The sequence below is a fragment of the Cajanus cajan genome, chromosome 7, assembly GCF_000230855.2.
Source record: "Cajanus cajan strain Asha chromosome 7, NIPB_CcT2T_4, whole genome shotgun sequence".
In the NCBI taxonomy this organism is placed as follows: Eukaryota; Viridiplantae; Streptophyta; class Magnoliopsida; order Fabales; family Fabaceae; genus Cajanus; species Cajanus cajan.
The window spans coordinates 50330026-50350492 of record NC_138523.1 but is presented as its reverse complement, the minus strand read 5'-3'; the positions used below and the strand labels follow the sequence as shown (position 1 = coordinate 50350492).

General features: G+C 31.7%; 2 protein-coding genes across 7 annotated transcripts; one reads left to right on the top strand and one right to left on the bottom strand.

Moving 5' to 3' along the window:
* Positions 1 to 4105: 4105 nt before the first annotated feature.
* LOC109810643 (adenosine kinase 1) lies at positions 4106 to 9907 on the top strand. 5 transcript variants are annotated; one of them, XM_020374156.3, is made up of 13 exons: positions 4107 to 4165; positions 4283 to 4377; positions 6072 to 6125; positions 6631 to 6677; positions 6797 to 6828; positions 6915 to 7016; positions 7106 to 7173; positions 7988 to 8064; positions 8178 to 8275; positions 8893 to 8963; positions 9036 to 9102; positions 9182 to 9368; positions 9553 to 9907. In XM_020374156.3, exons 2-13 carry the CDS (start codon positions 4295 to 4297, stop codon positions 9693 to 9695), a joined length of 1029 nt encoding a protein of 342 aa, XP_020229745.1. In that variant the 5' UTR covers positions 4107 to 4165; positions 4283 to 4294; the 3' UTR covers positions 9696 to 9907. The 5 variants fall into 5 exon arrangements, with proteins under 5 accessions (XP_082916113.1, XP_020229745.1, XP_082916112.1 ...); XM_083059986.1 differs by having other exon boundaries at positions 4146 to 4175; XM_083059987.1 differs by lacking the exon at positions 6072 to 6125 and having other exon boundaries at positions 4106 to 4165.
* On the bottom strand, positions 7464 to 20338 carry LOC109810642 (disease resistance protein At4g27190). 2 transcript variants are annotated; one of them, XM_029273830.2, is made up of 5 exons: positions 16659 to 20338; positions 15662 to 16405; positions 10223 to 10597; positions 10059 to 10147; positions 7464 to 8261 (listed from the first exon to the last, which is right to left on the bottom strand). In XM_029273830.2, exons 1-4 carry the CDS (start codon positions 19689 to 19691, stop codon positions 10088 to 10090), a joined length of 4212 nt encoding a protein of 1403 aa, XP_029129663.1. In that variant the 5' UTR covers positions 19692 to 20338; the 3' UTR covers positions 7464 to 8261; positions 10059 to 10087. The 2 variants fall into 2 exon arrangements, with proteins under 2 accessions (XP_029129663.1, XP_082916111.1); XM_083059985.1 differs by having other exon boundaries at positions 7464 to 7794.
* Positions 20339 to 20467: the final 129 nt, after the last annotated feature.

Genomic DNA, 20467 nt, shown 5'->3' with positions numbered 1-20467 from the left:
AAAATGTAAAAAAAATTAATAAATTATACTATAATTGATAAAATAAAAAAAATATAGAAGTAGAAGAAGAGAGAAATGGGAGAAATGAATAAAAATAGAAGAAAAAAGAGATAAAGAAAAGAGAGAGAGAGAGAAAGAAAGAAAGAGAAGCAAGAAATGAGAGAGAGAACAAGAGAAAAAAAAGAATATGAAAAGAATAAGAGATAAATGAATGAAAAAAGAAAAAAAAAATTAAATAAAGAAGAAAAAAAGAGAGAATCGAGAATTAGTGAGAGAAAAAAATCTAAGAGAAAAAATTAAAAAAGTAGAAATAGAAAGGGAAAAATTTATGTGAAATATCATAGGATTTGATCTAATTGTTTGATAAGTGAATTTCATATAAATTATACTAAAGAATCTCACAAAATTCAGTTTTTAAAAAATCAATTGAAATTTTTATATTTTTAAATACCAACAAATTTTTTTAAAATAAATAAGCTTAATTAAATATTATCAAATTTTAACGAGTTCTTTAAAAAATTCAAATTATCTTAATAGAATATTATTAAATTTTGACGAACTTTTAAAAATATTTTAATTAAATACCACATAACCTTTTATATTACATTTTTTTAATTATATATAAAAAATTATAATAATAAAATTAAAATATATTAAAATTCTAATTCAATACATCTCATAAGTATATATACAGATGTCATGAAACTATTTTTTTTAATTATTTCATTGAAATAAAATATTTATTAACTCTATTTATGATTAATTTTTGTTAAAAAATCTTATTAATTATTTTTCATAAATTTTTTTTTGTAACTATATTTTTTTTCTCAATAAAACTCAATTATGAAACTTTATTTATAAAAATCGTAATCGTACAAATCAAACTTTTTTTAACGAAACTATTTGGATATGCTGTATAGCAAAATTCTTCAAATAAAGAACAATTATAAACATTAAAAATGTATATCACTAATATTTTTTATTTTCTAAAATAGTGGTTTAATAAATATTTTATAAAATATTGATAACATTTTTCATAAAAGTAGTAAATGATTTTCTATTGTAATTTACTCTCATTTAAAAAATAACATTAATTGCTTTGTTAAAATTTATTTTATTCCATAATACCAAAAAAAAAGTTAACAACATACATGGGAAATAGTGGTTTAATATAATTCTTAATTTATTTTAGTGTTTTATTTGGAAAAATAAACTCTTCTATTTATTCTATCATTATGATTTTAAGAAAATAAATATTATTTTTTAAGGTTTTGCCAACCAGTGATATAAGAACCCTGACTAAAAAACTACTATGAAATTATATGAGAAAATGTATATTTCTATTTTTGATATGATTCCGGTTAACAATTTTAGGTAAGTAGATAATTTTCGTTGTTAGTTATTGATTCCATGTGTAAAAATTATAACAGATTGTTACATTATTATTATGATGAATTGAATCAATGAAAATCAAGTTATTATAGTTTCTTTAAAAAATAGTTAAGGCATTGATTACAATACTTAATTACGTATATGATGAATTAAAGTTATTATTATTAATAATGGTTGGGTAAGAAGAGATTGGAGTAGTTAGAAGTATGAGAACGTAAGTTTAATTGATTTGTTTATAATCTTTTTTATCTTTACACAAAAAAAAATTCTTATTGCAACATTAATTACGTTTTTTTTTTTGCAAAATTAATGTAAAATAAATTCTTCATTTCATTTCTTTTTTTATTAATTAATTTTTTATTTGTTCAGAGAAGGAAGGGAGACATCATGAGAGATGAGAGAGAAATGAGTTAAAGAAAAAATTTAATAGGAGAGAGATAAATAAGTTAGAGAAAGAATTTAATAGGAAAGAAAAATGAGTTAGAGAATAAATTTAATAGGAGAGATAAATGACTTAGATAATAAAGTTAATAAGAGAGAAAAAAATTATTTTATTTTCATTTAAAATTAAATTAAATTACTATAATATCATTTGTACAAATTAACTAAATCAAAATAAATGAGTGATTTTTTTGTCCTAAAATTTTAGTGTATGTTGCTAACATACTCCAACTAAAAAATAAGTGGGAGTATACTAGCATTTCCCATATATATATATATATATAGACAGAGAGTTAATTACCTATACACTGTCAGTGTAAATTTTTTTCACTGGCAACCAATTATATCTTTTAATTGTGTCATGTCACTGTTAAAAGTAAATGTGTTTACAGTGACATGATACAATTAAAAGATATAATTAGTTGTCAGTGTAAAAAAATTTTACACTGACAATGTACAGGTGATTAACTCATATATATATATATATATATATATATATATATATATATATATATATATATATATATATATATATATATATATATATATGAGGGGGTTATAATTACACCGGTGTAACTTTTACTAAGTATTACACTCCTCAATAACTTTATATTAGATGTAAATTTTGTAAATCAACCGTTAGATTGAAAGTTCATATCACTTTATTCACATATACAAAATTTTATATTAATTCAAGATGATTTGATACTTCATTTTTATAAAACAAATTGACGTAATATATTCATTTCAAAATATAATAAATATGAATACTTTGATTACCTTCAAGTTGTTGTTCAATTTTAACAAAATTTGATATACACATACAGGAGGGTTCAATGTTACTTAGTATTACACCATTTAATAACTTTATATTCATTGTGAATTTTATAAATCCAAACGTTGAATTATAAATTTAATAATTTGAATGTAATTTAAATGTAAATGCAGACTTGATTTATGCATTAAAAACTTTTAAATTTAACGGTTGGATCGTTAAAATTTGATGTAAAACATCCTCCTATAGAGTAAGGGCATCTCCAATGGTAGCAACTCATTTGAGTTGCTTCATGCATTGAAAAATGAAAAAAGTGAGTCTTAGTGTGCCATGTCAGTATTAAGCAACTCAAACACAAATTTATTCTAATGGTAAGAAATTTTAAAAAATTTAACTTTTAAATTTTTTTTTCTAATCATTTATGAACCAATTTTAAATTTTTATTAAAAAGGATAATTGCACTACAATGAAAGAAAATAAATTACGAGAAAAATACACAATAAGTAGATATTAAAAATAAAATAAAGCAAGTAAATACATAGACATCATACAAAATTAATTTTCATCATTATTATTTCTGAAACGTTCTCAAATATGTTCAATAAAATCTGCTTGAAATCTGGTAAGGAACGGTTGCTTGAGGAAACAACTCTCTCTCTTCTTCAAGCAACTCATGTTGCCACGTCATAGTCCTCTAATGGAAAAAAACCGGGACTTGAGTTGCTTCATGGAACAAGCAAGTCCCATTGGAGTTGCTCTAAACAAATCCCTCATTTTTCTCTCTATATATAAAAAAAAATTGTCCACTTCTTTTTCTTTGTCATCACTTTTTAAATTTGAATTTATTACATATTAATATTATAACTACTACTACTATTATTATTATTATTTATTAATTTTTTTGATAATTAGTTTCTCTAAACGAAAATTGACTTAATATTTCGCAATGAGAACTTTCTTTTGAATTTTTTTATTTACAAAATTAAAATTCAAAATTTTACTTAATAAGTTTGAAAATAACAACCCTGTTAATTCTAATTTATTATTAGTTAATTAGTTGAAATTCATAAAATTTAATACATCTTATATCCTATTTAATAACCCTCTATCTTAATTTAATGATTTTCTTTCATTTCTTTCTTTTCTTTTGTCTTTTTAGAGTGCATTATTTTTTAGCGGGTGCGGCAGTGCGCCATTAACAATTCTCTTATTAGTTATTAGTGAGTCAATAAAATTCGCACCTCTTTTAAAGATAAAATAAAAAAATTAATAAAAATATGTTGGTCTAATATCAATTATGAGTAGTCCATTAATTTTAAGTTATTGAATTTAATTTAAAAAAGTTATTTCTCCTATTTTTTAAAAATAGAAAGATATAATGATCAATAAAATATAAAGAGAAAAGTAATTACTAAAAAGAATATCTATAGATATCTTCCCGTTTTCTTCTATTCATTTTTTATTCTATCCTTTTCATTTTCTTATTCCTTCACCTATATATATACATCCCAAATTTGGGGTCTCCTCTCCCTTGAGTTTTTGTGGTAATAAGCGAAGGTGAGGGCGAGTAGGCACCTATTATATATGTATTCATTCACATTGCATTATTTGCCACATGCTCTAAACCTTCATTTCACTCATTCCTCTCTCTTTCTTTTCTCTACCGAAATTTAGAGTCCTTCAAGAATGGAGTACCATGGCATTCTTTTGGGCATGGGAAACCCACTTCTTGACATGTCAGCTACTGTAGATGAGAAGTTCTTAAAAAAGTAAGTCTTATATGCATCTTCTCAAAATTATAAATCATGACTAATTAAACTTCTATATAAAAAAGAACACAATACGTGGTTTAGATTAACGAAATAGAAACATATTAAGAATGTCACCGTTTGAGTTTAGTTACTTCTCTTCAACCTTGGTAAACTCGTCTACCTATGTGTTTCAGTAACTATTCAGTTCTCTAGGAGGAGTTACTGAGTCCCTATATTTAAGATTTCTTTTCTTTCTTTTTCTATTTCTGCCTCAACTAATGTTGGTAAAAAAAAAAAAAACAATTTTATTATATCTAGTTTATATTTTTTATGCACCCCTATGTTAAAAATACACTTTATAATGAAAGAAAGCAATTTTTTTTACTACTTTAGATAAGCGCAACAAAAAAATTCCTAAAATTTACATTTTTAGGCCTATAATATTAAAGTAAATTTCATAAAAAAAATGTATAAGATAATAAAAAAATTGAAGCCTAAACCATGTTTGAAAGAGATTATAATCTCCCATTTCAACTGTTTTTTTTTTAAATAGAAAAAGTTGTTTACAAAGAAAAAAAAAGTGTTTGGAACAACAATTTAAGTTTGTAAAAAAAAAATCTTGAAAAATAAGCTGATTTTATGAAATTGAAAATTTGAAGTTTGTGATTTTTTTCAATAGTTTTTGTTTTATTTAAACTGTTTTATTACATAGAAATTGTCTTATTTTATTATAGCCAAACATTTTAAAATCATTTTTCAACAAATTTATTTAAACAAAATTTTATTTCAGTATAATCAATTATAACAGTAATTGATTATCAAAGACAATTTAATTTTACAATTTTTCAAACACATCCTAAAGGTAAGTTTCCTAAAAAGTAAAGAACTAAAATTTTAATTTTCAAAAAAGAAGCAAATGTTTGTTCCGTTAGACTACTTGATGAGACAACATAATTATCAACAACAGTACTTAATAGAGCGACAACAAATATTAATGAACAAAAAATTAAGAACTAAGATGATCAAAATTTTGTTTAAGAATTGGATGTGAAGTTTGAAAAAATAATTAATCCCATCTAAAAAGAACTTTAAAATGAATTAGAATAAGTTCTCACTATGTTACTTAAGCGCGTTCAAGAAAACATTTTTAAAAATCCTTTTCACCGATATATCGTTCTGGAATGTTACTGAGTTTGAATCTCTTAACTAAATTTAAATTTTATACATAAAAAATATATAATTATATGAAAATTAAAAAACGTAATTAAGGTAGGCAGAACATAACATTAATTAAGTCTTGACAACCTTGTTTAATTAAGGGGTCTCATGATTCTCTTAGCAAATACGGACAGAACATAAAAATTGGTGTTGCATGAGCTAGATTCAATCGAATGGTGACAAGTGACAAATAAATACGTAAGGTAACAATCCAAATGGATACGATAAGTACTAAAATTTCCGTTATTTAACTTAGTCTCCTGACATAATAAGGCTTACTTTGACATAGAAGGGGCCACTTTAGTACTTTCAAGGTACTTTCAAATTTGTCGGTGATATAAAAGTCACATTTTTCTAATATAAATAAAAGTCACATTAAAACAAAATTTGTTTTGCAAAGTTATTTTTTCCTTAGTTTTTGCATGCATTTATTTTAACTCGTTGGTATTGATAATTTTACCTTCAATAATTGCGCTTGAATATTTCTGTGACAGATATGACATCAAGTTGAACAATATCAAGCTTTGCCAAGTCGAGCAGTTGGCCATGTGTGTTTTATATTTTTCTTCTCTCTTATTAGTTCTAGATTTGTTTATTTGTGAGTATGGAGTGGAATTAGACACATTTTTGTTTGGTCTATTTAATTAGTTTACCCCCCACATATATATTTATATATCAATTGGTATAATTAATACAATTAAAATAATGGGAAAATTATGTATATAAAAATTGAAAATTCATTCTTCACCTTTAAATTAAAAAATATATATTTTAAATGTTGGTTGAGAGAACATACTTTGCTTAATAGAATTTTTTAAAAATACTTTTATTATTGACTAAAATTTATTAATTATAAATTATAAATTTTGATGAGTCTTTATCTCAATTAATTTAGTCTCTTTTTTTTAATTCAATAAATTTTAACCAATAATCAAGAATGAATTCAGGGGGCGGCTTTTTATTTTTAATTTTTTTTTCCATAATCATCTAAAAAATTAACTATTGCATAATGATCTATCAACTAAATTAATTACTGGGAAATATGGATACAAGGTATGAGGAGTTGGCCAAGAACTACAACGTGGAATACATTCCTGGAGGTATCGTTATTGTTTAAGTTTCATTACACCACTTAATTTCTGTGGTTATTATGTACAGTTTCTATGATTATGTGATGCAAAAATATTCATCTTGACTTACAATATTCTGTTATCAACAGGAGCCACTCAAAATTCTATCAGGGTTGCCCAGGTTTATTGATAAGCTTTTGATTCTGAATGTTAAAATTCTTTTTTTTTTTTTAGATGTCACTTTCCTTCTATATAATTTTGTTCTAGTGGCTGCTTCCATATCCTGGAGCAACTAGTTATATCGGTTGTATTGGAAATGACAAGTTTGGTGAAGAGATGAAGAAGAGTGCAAAACGTTCTGGTATTGACGTGAGTATATCTCTGTTCCAGCTAAACTTTCATTCTAATATTCTTTAAAGTTGTAGGATCAATTATTTTAATCTTTGCATTTATAATAGGCTTATTATTATGAGGATAAAACGACACCAACTGGAACATGCGCTGTGATTTATTTTGGCGGTGAAAGGTTATTTCTATAATCTATTTTTTTTATACTGATGTTTTTTATTTTTTATTAGAGTCTTGGTCGTGTGTAGTTTTTAATAATTTTTTAGTCAATAATAAAAAGAGTTTAACAATAATACATAATTTTACTCATCTAATTACAACTAATCATTAGATGATAAGTGTGTTGACTTTATAATAACTATTTAAAATATTATACAAGTTATAATTTCTGATTAGTTGTCTAAGTACACCTTATTAATAAAAAAATGTGTTAGAAAAAATATGTTGTTTGCACTGCTCACGTTATAATATAATAAATTAAATCTAAAGTTATATTTAAATAAACTTTTCTATAAGAATTTAAGAAAGTAAGTAAAATAATTTGAGCTTCTTTATATGAGATAAAATCAACTTATGAACTTATCTTTCGCAGAATCTTGGTTGTCATCTAATTTGAAGCTAAATACGTCGTGTATATTGTATAATGCATGGGCATGGGATAATTGAGGATATTGAATTTATCACAGTTGTGTCCTGCAAATGAGTGAATGAACATGAGGTTGCGAATCTCTTTAGTCTTTACTTGGCCCTTGTTAGAAGTTTCTGTATTTCCCCATCCAGAATGACCTTGTATGCATGCCTTGCTCACAAGGAGGATAATTTGTAAGATTTTCAAAAAACATTTGGGACAATCAACTATGGACTTTTTGTTTAGATGCATGATTAAAAAAAAAAAAGATTATGGCCCCTTTAATTAACTTTATATTAGTATATATCAATCTAACAATTGAGAGGAATCGTCTGGAAATAGATGTGATAACATATTGGTGCAGGTCCCTTATTGCTAATTTATCAGCTGCAAATTGTTTTAAAGCTGAGCACTTGAAGCATCCAGAAATCTGGGCACGAGGTTTGATATCATATCCTATTCATTCTTGTTACCCCATTTTTTGTTTGTTAACTTATCTTTCTTTATCTTCTTTTTCTCACATACTCATTCTAATATAACTCCAATATGGGCAGTGGAAAAGGCCAAGTACTTCTATGTTGCTGGATTTTTCCTTACCGTGTCCCTCGAGTCTATTAAAGTTCTTGCCAAGAATGCAGCTGCAAATAATAAGGTGACAATTACTGACCATGTTATTTTAATCTCTTATTTCAATATTGGAGAGATATTTTGAAGAAAAAAAAAAGGTAAATGAATTATTATGTGTGGTTAAAATTGTTCTTCAATTGGAGTTTTACTTTGACAATATACATAAATTATATGTATATTAATGAGACCTATATTAAATATAAGTTCACAATATCATAGGAAAACTTCAACTCTAAACATCAATCACACCTAAGAAATTTTACTTAATTTTTGTCATTTTTTGAAATGTGCTAGATAAATTAAAGTGAGATCTTATTTTACATTTCACCAATCTATGAATGTGTAAAAGTATAATATTATATTTTTCATACTTTCTCTCCTCTTTCCTAATTACATTCTTTACAAATCAAATAAGTGGTCTTTCCTTCTTCTCTTCCTTTCTTTTAAACCAAATTAAATAAAAGATCTTCCTTTCAACCTAATAAAATCTCTTCGTTATCTTAAGGCTTTGGACTAAGATATGGTGTGGAAACTAATGATCCGTTGATAGAGGTTTCGATGTTACTTAGTTACTAACATCTAATAAATACTCTTCTATCTAACACTTTGTTTAATTATACCATTGCTAATATTTGCCTGCAGATCTTCACGATGGACCTGTCTGCTCCATTCATCTGTGAGTTCTATAAGGATGAGCAGGATCAAATTATACCGTAAGTGTTCCTTTTCTTACTGTGCATCATGTGACCTAAATTAATGTTGACCTGTTGTCTTGTTCTGTCTAGGTATATTGACTACGTATTTGGCAATGAGGTAGAGGCTAGAACCTTTTCAAAGGTGCATGGATGGAAGGTAATGTTTTATAAGCTTCTATGGTTGAATAAAATGAATTTGTAGAAGATAATTAACATTGAATTTGACAATGAAATAGACGGATGATGTTGAGGAGATTGCCATAAAGATTAGCCAGTTACCTAAGGCCAATGGAGCACGGAAGAGAATAGTTGTTTTCATTCAAGGTCCAGTTCTTCCTGTTTTAGTGGCTGAGGATGGAAAGATTAAATTATTCCCATTTGTCCCACTGCCAAAACACAAGATTGTGGATACCAATGGAGTAGGTAAGTAAGCCATTTTGTCGCTTCTTGTCTAGTTTAAAATAAGACAAAACTAACATACAGTACCATAGGTATAAGGAACTGAGATAAGTTAGAAAATTAACAAATAACATGGTTTTCTCTATTTAATGAATTCCATGTGTTTGATGAACTATTCATCGTAATGTGGTATTGTGTTTGATGGCAGCGGACGCATTTATTGGTGGATTTTTGTCACAGCTGATTCAAGAAAAAGACATTGAGGAGTGTGTGAGAATAGGTTGTGATGCAGCACTTGCTATGTTACAGAGGCCAGGATGCTCTTGCCCCACTCAACCCCATTTTAGTTAATTTAGCCTCTCTCCCTTTCTTCTTGTTACGTTACATCTCACCTGTGTAATAAAACTTTGTGTTGTGTGACACCTGTGTCACATGTCCAGGGAAGCATTTCATGGCCCTTCCAAAATTTCAGTATTTAGGTGGATCTTCCTATCTTTATGTATTTGTCCCTTGTGTAAGTTCCTGTTTAAGACTTCTTTTAGTGAATTTCCAGGTTTGTCTCACTCTCTCCCAACGTTTGTTTGTTTGTTTGTTTTTTACCTTTTTCACAATAACGTGCAATATTTCTAAACGAGTTATCAACTTAGTTTAGTTTCCTCGTTGAAAATACATTACATGAAAAGAAATAATAAACTTGAGAAAGAGCAACCTCACTTTTGGTAACATATTTGGTCATCACTGATTCATGAGAATTCTATAGATACATAACGAAAGTCCTGATCTTCACTTTCTTCATTTGGTGCCTGAAATTACATAGGAATTAAAGTTATATGTGAAACTTGAATAGCACAAATTGAAAATATTGGAGAACAAAATACCAATTGAGTTTGAGAAAGCATGCTAGCAAACTGTTGAGGGACACTTCCAAGCATTTCATGAAAGACCAAAAGCAAGGCATCTTCCATGATCTTTCGTCTTTCCTGCTCAGCTTCCAATCTCAGTTCTAATAATCTTCGCCTTTCCCTCTCAACCTGCAAATCTAACTCCATTAATCTTTGCCTTCGTTCTTCAAATTCCATCAGCCTTCGTCTTTTTCTCTCAGATTCTAAGTTTATTTCCAAATTGCTCTCCCTCTTTTGTATCTGAGGATCACTAGCACCACCACCAGTAGTAGCAGCAGCAGCAGAAGCACTAGTTGAGCTTGGAACTTTCCCATTTGTTTGTGATAGTGTAGAGGAAATTTGATTATTTTCCTGTTTAAAATCAAAATACAACTTGACATAATATCTAAAATGTCATATATAAAGTAAATTGAGAACCACAAGGGAAGCCGGTTCAAAATCCACAACTTTTTATAACCAACAATGTTATTGTGGTGTTGGTGTTGATGTTGTTTATATAATTCCCAATTTACATAAATTTTATATAAAGAAATCTTGATAATGCTTGATAGATTTAGAACAAACTGTATAATGAAGTGGAATCAGTTGAAAAAATAGTTATGTAAAAATATTTGAAAGAACAGGGCACAGATTTTGTAAAATAGTGAAAGACACTAGATTGTAATTTTTTCATACACTCAATGCACGGAGGCTATGCCTATTTATAGGCTTGAACCACCGACAATCAAAGGTGATTTTTTGAATTTTTTATTATTTACTTCATTCTAGAATTGTGTTCCTAGAATTATCTAATATTTTTTTAATATACAATTAATAGCTTCTTGATGCTTCTCTCTGTTTCTATATGTTTCTAGAATTTAGAAATTTGCAGCATTTTATCACTCCTCCTTGCAAATTTCTATAACACCAAGCATAGTTCGTAGTTGTTCAAACTTTGCTCTTGGTAGTGTCTTTGTAAATATGTCTGCAACTTGATCTTCTGTTGAGCAGTATTCAAGTTGAATTTGTTTAGTTGTTTCTGCTTCTCTGATGAAGTGATATTTGATGGCTATGTGTTTCGTTCTTTGATGTTGAACTGGATTCTTTGCCATTGCTATTGCTGATCTGTTGTCACAGTATATAACAGTCGGTCCATCTTGTCGTTCACTCATTTCTTCAAGTATTCTCCTTAGCCATATTGCTTGACTTGTAGTTTCAGCAGCTGCTATATACTCTGTTTCTGCTGTTGATTGTGCAACTGTTGCTTGCTTCTTTGATGTCCAAGAGAAAAATCCAGATCCTAGTGAGAAGGCATATCCTGATGTACTCTTCATGTCGTCTATTGATCCTGCCCAATCACTGTCGGTATAGCCAATCATCCTTGATTTGGTCATGGTTTTATACCATATACCAAGCTCCCTTGTGCCTTGTAGATATCTCAATATTCTTTTTCCTGTTCCATAGTGAATTTGACTTGGCTTCTGCATGAATCTTGATAGAAGACTTGTGGCATACATAATGTTTGGTCTTGTGGCTGTGAGATATAGAAGACTTCCGACTAGACTCCTGTATCGGGAAGCATCAGCTTCTGGTGCTCCATCTACCTTTTGTAATTTCTCATTCGTCACTAGCGGTGTACTTACAGGTTTGCATCCATACATATTAAATTTCTTTAGTAAAACTACTGTATATTTCTTTTGTGAGATGAATATTCCATCATTTTGCTGACTTACCTCTATACCGAGGAAGTAACTCATCAAGCCAAGATCAGTCATCTCAAAGGTCTTCATCATGTCTTCTTTAAACTCCATCATCATATTTGTATTGGTTCCAGTATAAATAAGATCATCTACATACAGAGAGAGTAAGAGAGTATGCTGACCTTGAGTCTTGATGTATAGTGTAGGCTCACTCTTACTCCTCCTGAATCCATGATTAGTGAAGTACTGGTCGATCTTGCTATACCATGCTCGAGGAGCTTGCTTCAGGCCATATAAAGCTTTCTTCAATCTCAACACTTTGCCTTCATGGCCTTTCATCACAAATCCTGGTGGTTGCTCCACATAGATCTCTTCTTCGAGTACGCCATTGAGAAATGCAGACTTGACATCTAATTGGTAGATGTTCCATCCTTTTTGTGCCGTAAGAGCTATTAGAGCTCTTATTGTGTCTAGGCGTGCGACTGGAGCAAATGTCTCATTGTAGTCTACTCCTGGCTGTTGTGAGTAGCCTTTAGCGACCAATCTTGCTTTGTGTTTTTGTATAGTTCCATCAGAATTAAGCTTTGTTTTATATACCCATTTTACTCTAATGACATCTTTTCCATGAGGGCAATCTACGAGCTCCCATGTATCATTCTTCTCAATCATTTTAATTTCTTCTTCCATAGCCTTGACCCATACTTCTTGGTTTGCTGCCTCTTCAAAGCTTCCTGGTTCAAGTATGGCCAAGTTGCAGGTTTCATATATATCTACTAGTGATCTAACTCGTCTTGGAGTAGACTCAGGTGAAGATTCTTCTTGTTGTGGAACTATTCTTGGAGATTCTGGAGAGATAACAATGTCTTGATTGTTGTCTTCCAGACTTGATGTAGTTAGTTGATTGATGGGCATGTATATAGTCTTCTTCTCAATTCGTTCTTCTTCCCAGTTCCAAGTAGCATTTTCATCTACTTCAATATCTCTACTGATTGTTAGTTTCTTTGTCTGAAGATTGTAGACTCGGTAGCCTTTTGATTGTGAGCTGTATCCCAAGAATATGCCTTGTACGGTCTTGTCTTCTAACTTATGCCTTTTTTCATCTGGCACATGAATGTAGCAGATAGATCCAAAGACCCTTAGGTGCTTAGCTGATGGCTTCTTCCCGCTCCAAGCTTCTATTGGAGTCTTGTCCCGAACTGCCTTAGTAGGACATCTGTTGAGTAGGTAGACTGCAGTGTAGACTGCTTCAGCCCAGAATCTATTTGGCAGTCCTTTCTCCTTCAACATCGATCTCGCCATCTCCATGACTGTGCGATTCTTCCTCTCTGACACACCATTTTGTTGAGGAGTATATGCGACTGTAAGTTGTCGCTCTATGCCTTCATCTTCGCAAAATTTGTTAAACTCGCGAGATGTATACTCCTTGCCACGATCACTTCTAAGTACTTTTATTTGTTTTCCACTTTGCTTTTCGACAAGGGCCTTGAATTTCTTAAATATTCCAAAGACTTCTAACTTTACCTTCAGAAAATAGACCCATGTCATTCTAGAAAAGTCATCAATGAAGAGGATGAAATACCTGTTGTTGGTGTGTGATGGTGTCCTCATCGGTCCACAAACATCTATATGAATTAGCTCCAACAAATCCTTGGCTCTCCATGCTTTGCTTGTTGAGAACGGCAATCGGTGTTGCTTGCCGAGAAGGCATCCTTCATAAGCTTCAATATTTTCTTTTAGGTTAGGTAGATCCCTCATCATACCTTTCTGATGTAGAAGCTTTAAGGCATGAATATTGAAATGGCCAAATCTTCGATGCCAGAGCCATGAGTCATCAACTTCTACCTTCATGGCAAGATTAGTGCCACAATTGAAGCTTAAAGGAAAGCTTCTATTTCTCTTCTCCATTTTTACTTGACCAATCTCTACCCTTTTACTATCATAAATTTTGCATCTATCTCTTTCAAAATGAAGAGAATACCCATTTTCCATCATTTGGCCAATGCTTAAAAGATTTTCTTTAAGACTTGGAACTAGTAACACGTCTTTGATGAGTCTCGTACCTTTCTTTGTCTCCACCACGACAGTGCCTTTGCCTTGAGACTCCACCATGGTGCCGTTTCCCAGTCGAACTTTGACTTTGACGGAGTTATCAATGTCTTTGAAGATGCTTTGGTCCTTGGCCATGTGATTGCTACATCCACTATCCAAGTACCAGCTTCCATCTCCGTTGTCACAAGATTCTTGGTTAGCATAGAATAGACGTTGCTCTTGATTATTCTCTTAGGCAAAATTTGCTTGATGTTTATTTTTGTTACGACAATACTTCTCCAGGTGACCGGGTTTATTGCAATAGTGACATATTGGCTTTCCACGATGCCAACAATCTTTTTTTGCATGTCCTGGCTTATTGCAAATACCACATGAAGGGTATTTATCTTTTTTGTTTCCAGAGAAATTTCTAGAATCTTTGTTTCTAGAATATTCTCCAACATTTTTCTTTCCTCCATCTTCTTTATTTCTAGACTGTAATTTAAGCTTTGATTGAAATGCATTTTCAACTGAATTTGTATCGGCACGACTATTTAATCTTGCTTCATGCGCTCCGAGGAGACCAATTAATTTATTCACCGATAGAGAAGATGGATCCGAGGAAGTTTCTATGGAAGCTACAATGGAATCATATTTTTCCGTGAGAGTGATAAGAATTTTTTCTACCACTCTCTTCTCCTTAATTTCTTTTCCATATAATTTCATTTTATTAACTATTTCTTTTATTCTTCCATAGTATTCTTCAATGGTCTCGGATTCTTTTATTTTAATGGTCTCAAATTCTCTTCTTAGATAGTGTAGTTTGACGGAGCGTACCTGTTCATTACCTTCAAATTCTTCTTCCAAAATGTCCCATGCCTTTTTTGCAGTATCTGCGTCCATGATCCTTCTAGCAATAGTTTCTCCCACAGCTTGTTGAAGAACAAACAGTGCTTGAGCATCCTTTTGTTCACAATCTTCTAGTTTCTTTTGCTCCTCCTTAGACAGAGTGATAGTATTATCTGGTTTTGTATAACCAGATTGAACGATATCCCACAGTTTTTGTGAGATAAAATATATCTTTAGTTTGAGCTTCCAAAGATCAAAATTTTCACCAGTAAAAACTGGTAAAGGGACAGATGAAAAATTAATGGTATTGGAGGCCATAGATCAAAGAAAAATGTTTATAAATATAAAAGGGAATTTTGGAAGTAATTGGGTGATTTTTCTACGCCCAGTAAATGACCGAACGTAGCTCTGGTACCACTAATAGATTTAGAACAAACTGTATAATGAAGTGGAATCAGTTGAAAAAATAGTTATGTAAAAGTATTTGAAGGAATAGGGCACAAATTTTGTAAAATAGTGAAAGACACTAGATTGTAATTTTTTCATACACTCAATGCACGGAGGCTATGCCTATTTATAGGCTTGAACCACCGACAATCAAAGGTGATTTTTTGAATTTTTTATTATTTACTTCATTCTAGAATTGTGTTCCTAGAATTATCTAATATTTTTTTAATATACAATTAATAGCTTCATGATGCTTCTCTCTGTTTCTATATGTTTCTAGAATTTAGAAATTTGCAGCATTTTATCAATGCTTTGTTTACAAAAGTAAATACCAAGCATACATAAAATATCATAAAATGATAAATTTTGTAACTAACATTATTAGATTATATGGTATGCAATGTATAAGTACCTGATTTTCAGTCTGCAGCCAAGCATCAGTATATTTAGGACAATGCCTCACTGTGTAATGCTTCACATTCTTCTGCAACTTATAAGGCCCTTGGCAAATTTCAGTGAAGTTGGGTAAACATATGAGTTTCAACTCTCTCAATTTTGGAAGCAATAATTGCTGCCTGTCTTGATCAGGCACCTGTCCTACTTCTTGACCTCTATCATCTTCAGTGAAATAGAAAACATGTTCTATGCTAGCGCACTCCTCTACTGTAATAAACTCCAACTCAGGGAACGGGGAAGCCAATGAATGAGAGAAAAGGCATTTCAAATTCTTGCACTGAAAGACATGAACCACAGACAGTAGAGGGAGGCACACGGAGTTGGAACAAGCAGATGCGTTTCCAACTTGCTCTGCAAGATCTGAATAAATGATCTGCTCCAACTTTTCACACTTGCTTGCAACCAGTTCTCTCAGCTCTGCTAGGCATCCAATAATAGTGGAGGAGAAGATAGTTTCCAAGTTTTTGCATTCCGATAGCACTAAACTCTTGAGCTTCCGGAGGCTGAGGAGATCCTTAGGGCACTTCCAAATAAGCCTCAAATCAGGTAAATCCTTTAAGTATAAATGAGATAAGTTCGAGCTCAATGGCGATGCTTCAGCCGCTTGCAGTTGGAAAATACCTTCCACCATGGAATGCTCAATAGCAAGACATTCCAAGGCTTGAACTGATTCTCGGTTTTCAGGAAATACTATTTTCTCCTATATTTAAGACTAGTCAATATTAGATCATTATGTTGTCAATATTACTACACTTGATCAACTACTACAAATCTATTCAATATTCTCAAAAGAAAAAGTATTTGGAAATAAGACTCAAAACTTAGCTCGTGGTATAATGATATCTTAATATTTAATAACTAGAGAACTTCTAATTAATCGTCAAAATAAAAAAATTTCACACGTTATTAAGCATGCAAATCTTTTGTGGAAGTAAAAATATTTGAAGCCTTACCTCAGTGGCTATAAGACCTTGTTGCATATCTGAACTGATCATAGTCTTGCACATTACATCGATTGGCATGTCGGGACAGTCTTTGTATTCAATCTCTTTCAAATTGGGTGACCTTGGATGACAATACTTGGGGCAAATGTTGATCATATTTGACAATGATACAAGTGAGATTCTTCTTAAAGCATGAAGGTTGACGTTGGCCTTAGCCTCATTTCCATTACCCTTGTAATCATTGTGTGTGCCAAATACATACTTTAACCCAAAGTTGTACCATATGGCTATCTTCTCCAATCTCTCTAGATTTTGAGCAAAAGCAACGGGAAAGATTGATCCTAACCTTTGACATCCATGCACATGAAGGATCCTTAGATTTGGGAACACTTTCAAGGTACTGGCATTCCCATCTTCCTCGTACTCTTCATCTATTATATGCTTCAAATTGCTGCAATCAAATAATTTCAATTCCTCTAGTAGCTCTAATCCTCGAGCAACGGCAGGTGTAAAAAGTGATGATGTTAGCATTGGACACCACTGTAATCTGAGGATCTTAAGATTGCACATATTTGAATTCCTTGGGAAAGATATACTATTCAGTTGTACACAATACTCTATCTGCAGATCTTCTAAGTTTTTGAGAGAGCATTGGGAAGTTGGATCACGGAAAACTTCTTTAAGACCATCCATCCTTATCAACTTCAAGGTTACCAAATCAGAGAATGCTGGCAAATTGGTACCACTATCATTATCAAGGAGGCACTCTATATCTGAACAAGACTCAAGTATTAGCCCAATCACCTTAGTCATGCCTCCTTGATCCATGTGTGGGATGATATTTTTGCAACCTCCCCTTAGATGCCCCAAGTAAAGGTGCTCCGCTCTCTCAAACAAATTTTTTATTGAAGATGATTCATGAATCAAAGCAGCGGCATCATACCTGTCTATGCATAGAGCTCTTGATGGAACATGGTCCTCTAGATAAGCATCTATGAGGAATCTACAGTTTTCCCTGAACTTGTCACATACAATTACATACCTATGCAACATTGGCAAAGAGACAATATGGAAAGAATCATCTTCAACTGGCCATGCATACAACTCCTCTAGGTGCACACACTTTCTTATCACTTCATAAGGGTTGTTCTTCTTGATGCGACAGGTGTATATATCCAGTAGTCTTAATTTCTTCAAAGCTCCAATTCCTTGTGGCAATTCATTGAAAGATGAATTGCGCATATCAAGAACCTCAAGTCTTGTTAAGCTTGCCAGTGCAGAGATATCACCTAACTCATATCCTCTTAAAGAAAGACTTCGCAACATTGTTAATTTCTCAATTGATTGGTGAATTTTCAACATAGATAACGATGAGCTCAAGTTGCGCAATGTATACAAGTTGCGCCATGTGTAGTAAAATTTTATAATTCCTAAGACCTCCAACATTTGCATCCCTCCAAAATACATATTCGGCACTTGGAAAGAAGATCCATCCACAGAATGAAGTAAGAGAGTCTTGAGTTTAGGACACTGCAAATGGTCAATAGGAGGATGATTATCCATGCCCCATAAGGAAAGTGCAGTTAACTTTTTCATATTTTCATTTTCCACTGCTAACGTTTTGGTAGTTACCTTGCCTTCTTTGGATGCAATCCACAAGGCTACATCACGAACCAAGTCATGCATTTTGACAAATTCATTTTGATCACTTGGTTCCAACAAATATGAATCTTTGAGGGAGTGAATGGCCACTTGTATCTCTTTCCTCACTTTCTCCATCCTTCCAGCAACCAGTCCAAGTCCCATACTGTACCGAACCAAATCTTCCACATTGATCTCACGATCTTCAGGAAACATGGAGCACAATAAAAAGATAAATTTGGATACATTCTCTGTCAAATTATCATAGCTTAACTTGATACAAGCATAAGAACTGCTTGGCAGCTCTTCTTCAACATATTCCTCCAGTTTAATCAATGCTAACTCCCACTCTTCAATGTTCTTTCTTCTTAGCATGCTTGCCATTGCCACAATTGCAATTGGCAATCCTTTACATTTTTTAGCAATTTTCCTTGGCACATCCTTCAACCTCGAGGCATATTTTGAGTCGTCAATAATGTCTGCACATTGTTGAAACAAAGTCCAAGCATCCTCGTCATCCATGAGATTCAACTCAACTGTAACTTGACAATTCATAGAAACACATATATCTCGGCGGCGAGTAGTTAGTAGGACAGTGCAACAAGGTGGAATCCCTATGGCTTCAAGGTTCAGCTTCTCCCACACATCATCCAAAATCACAAGAGTCCTCTCATTTTGTAAACTAGTTGATAGTCTCTGAGCCCTACCAATTGGTGTCTCTTCCCTCAGTATCAGATCCAAACTATCTGCAATTTGACCTTGGATGTTTGTCACTTGTGAATTGTGAGAAACAATAGCCATCACAACCTTGTCAAAAAGATGCATCTCCTCAGCTTCTTTTCCCACCTGTGTCACCAAAGTGCTTTTACCAGCTCCTCCCATCCCGAGGAGTCCAATCATGCCATTGCTTCCATCTTTCAATGCCTCCATGAGTTTATTATAAGCATCCTTTGTGGACTTGGAATACACAAAGTTTTTGGAGGAGAAGTATTTCATGCCAGGAAGTTCAGTGCGCCTAGAAAATGGATCTAACTTGTAGCTGTTTAGCTTCGACATTTTCTCAGTCAACCTTGCTACTTCTTTTGCTAGCAAGTATTGGAAAGGACCACGGTAACACCTACTCTTTTCTTTGGTTTTTTCTTCAATCTTTTCCACTTCTACCAAGACATTACTTACATCATCCATCCACTTCTCTACAATATCCTCGATTTTTTCAGTTTTTCTTTTTGCTTCTTTCTTACGTTCATTCACACTCCTTTGGGTTAAAATCAACCTATCTTTATGATTATGAAGATTTCTCACAATTTTGTTGAAACTGAACATGTAATGAGCATGCTGCAACAATGGCTTGACCAAATATTCCGCAATTTTGGATGCAATGGAGATGGCTATGTCCTCCATATTTGAATTTCAAACCAATGCAACCTGATATAGTAAAACCAAATCACAGTAGTTTGTGAAATAGAATGAACATAACAATTTATTAGATTTTTTCTGTCAAGTTTCCAAAATGATGGATGCAAATAATAAATTATGACAGATAGAGCATAATATACAGGTTTGCCGTAGGAAAACACTGTCCAATGACCGCTAGGCAAAAATAGAAAAAACTATTATTCTATAAAATACCATTGACAATTGTCTTGGTTATATTATAGGTATGCAAATCAAGTAAAGGAACTCATGCATTGTGAAGGGGATTCCCTAACAACGAATTGAGATTCATAGTTTGAATCTTATACAACTTAAAAGTACATCATTTTCACACACTGATAACTGGTGAGGACTGGAACTTCCATTCAATCCAGAAGTTAGAAAGACTCAAACACTAATATGTTAAAGAGAAATGCTAAAATATATAAAGGAGTAGAATATTAGTGCCAAATACTAATACAGGGGAAGATGTATTAATTAACGGAGAACCTGTGTGATTTCTACTATGACAGACTTCAAAGTGATTGCCAAATACTAATACAGGGGAAGATGTATTAATTAACGGAGAACCTGTGTGATTTCTACTATGACAGACTTCAAAGTGATTGCACATAATGAACATGAGAAGGAAGAAAATATGGATGAGTCTAGGTGAGGAGGAATAAAATGCTAAAGCAATGAAGAAGATATTCCTTGCTTCATTTAGACAAGGCATCAATTCAAAATATTGTAATTCCTTTACC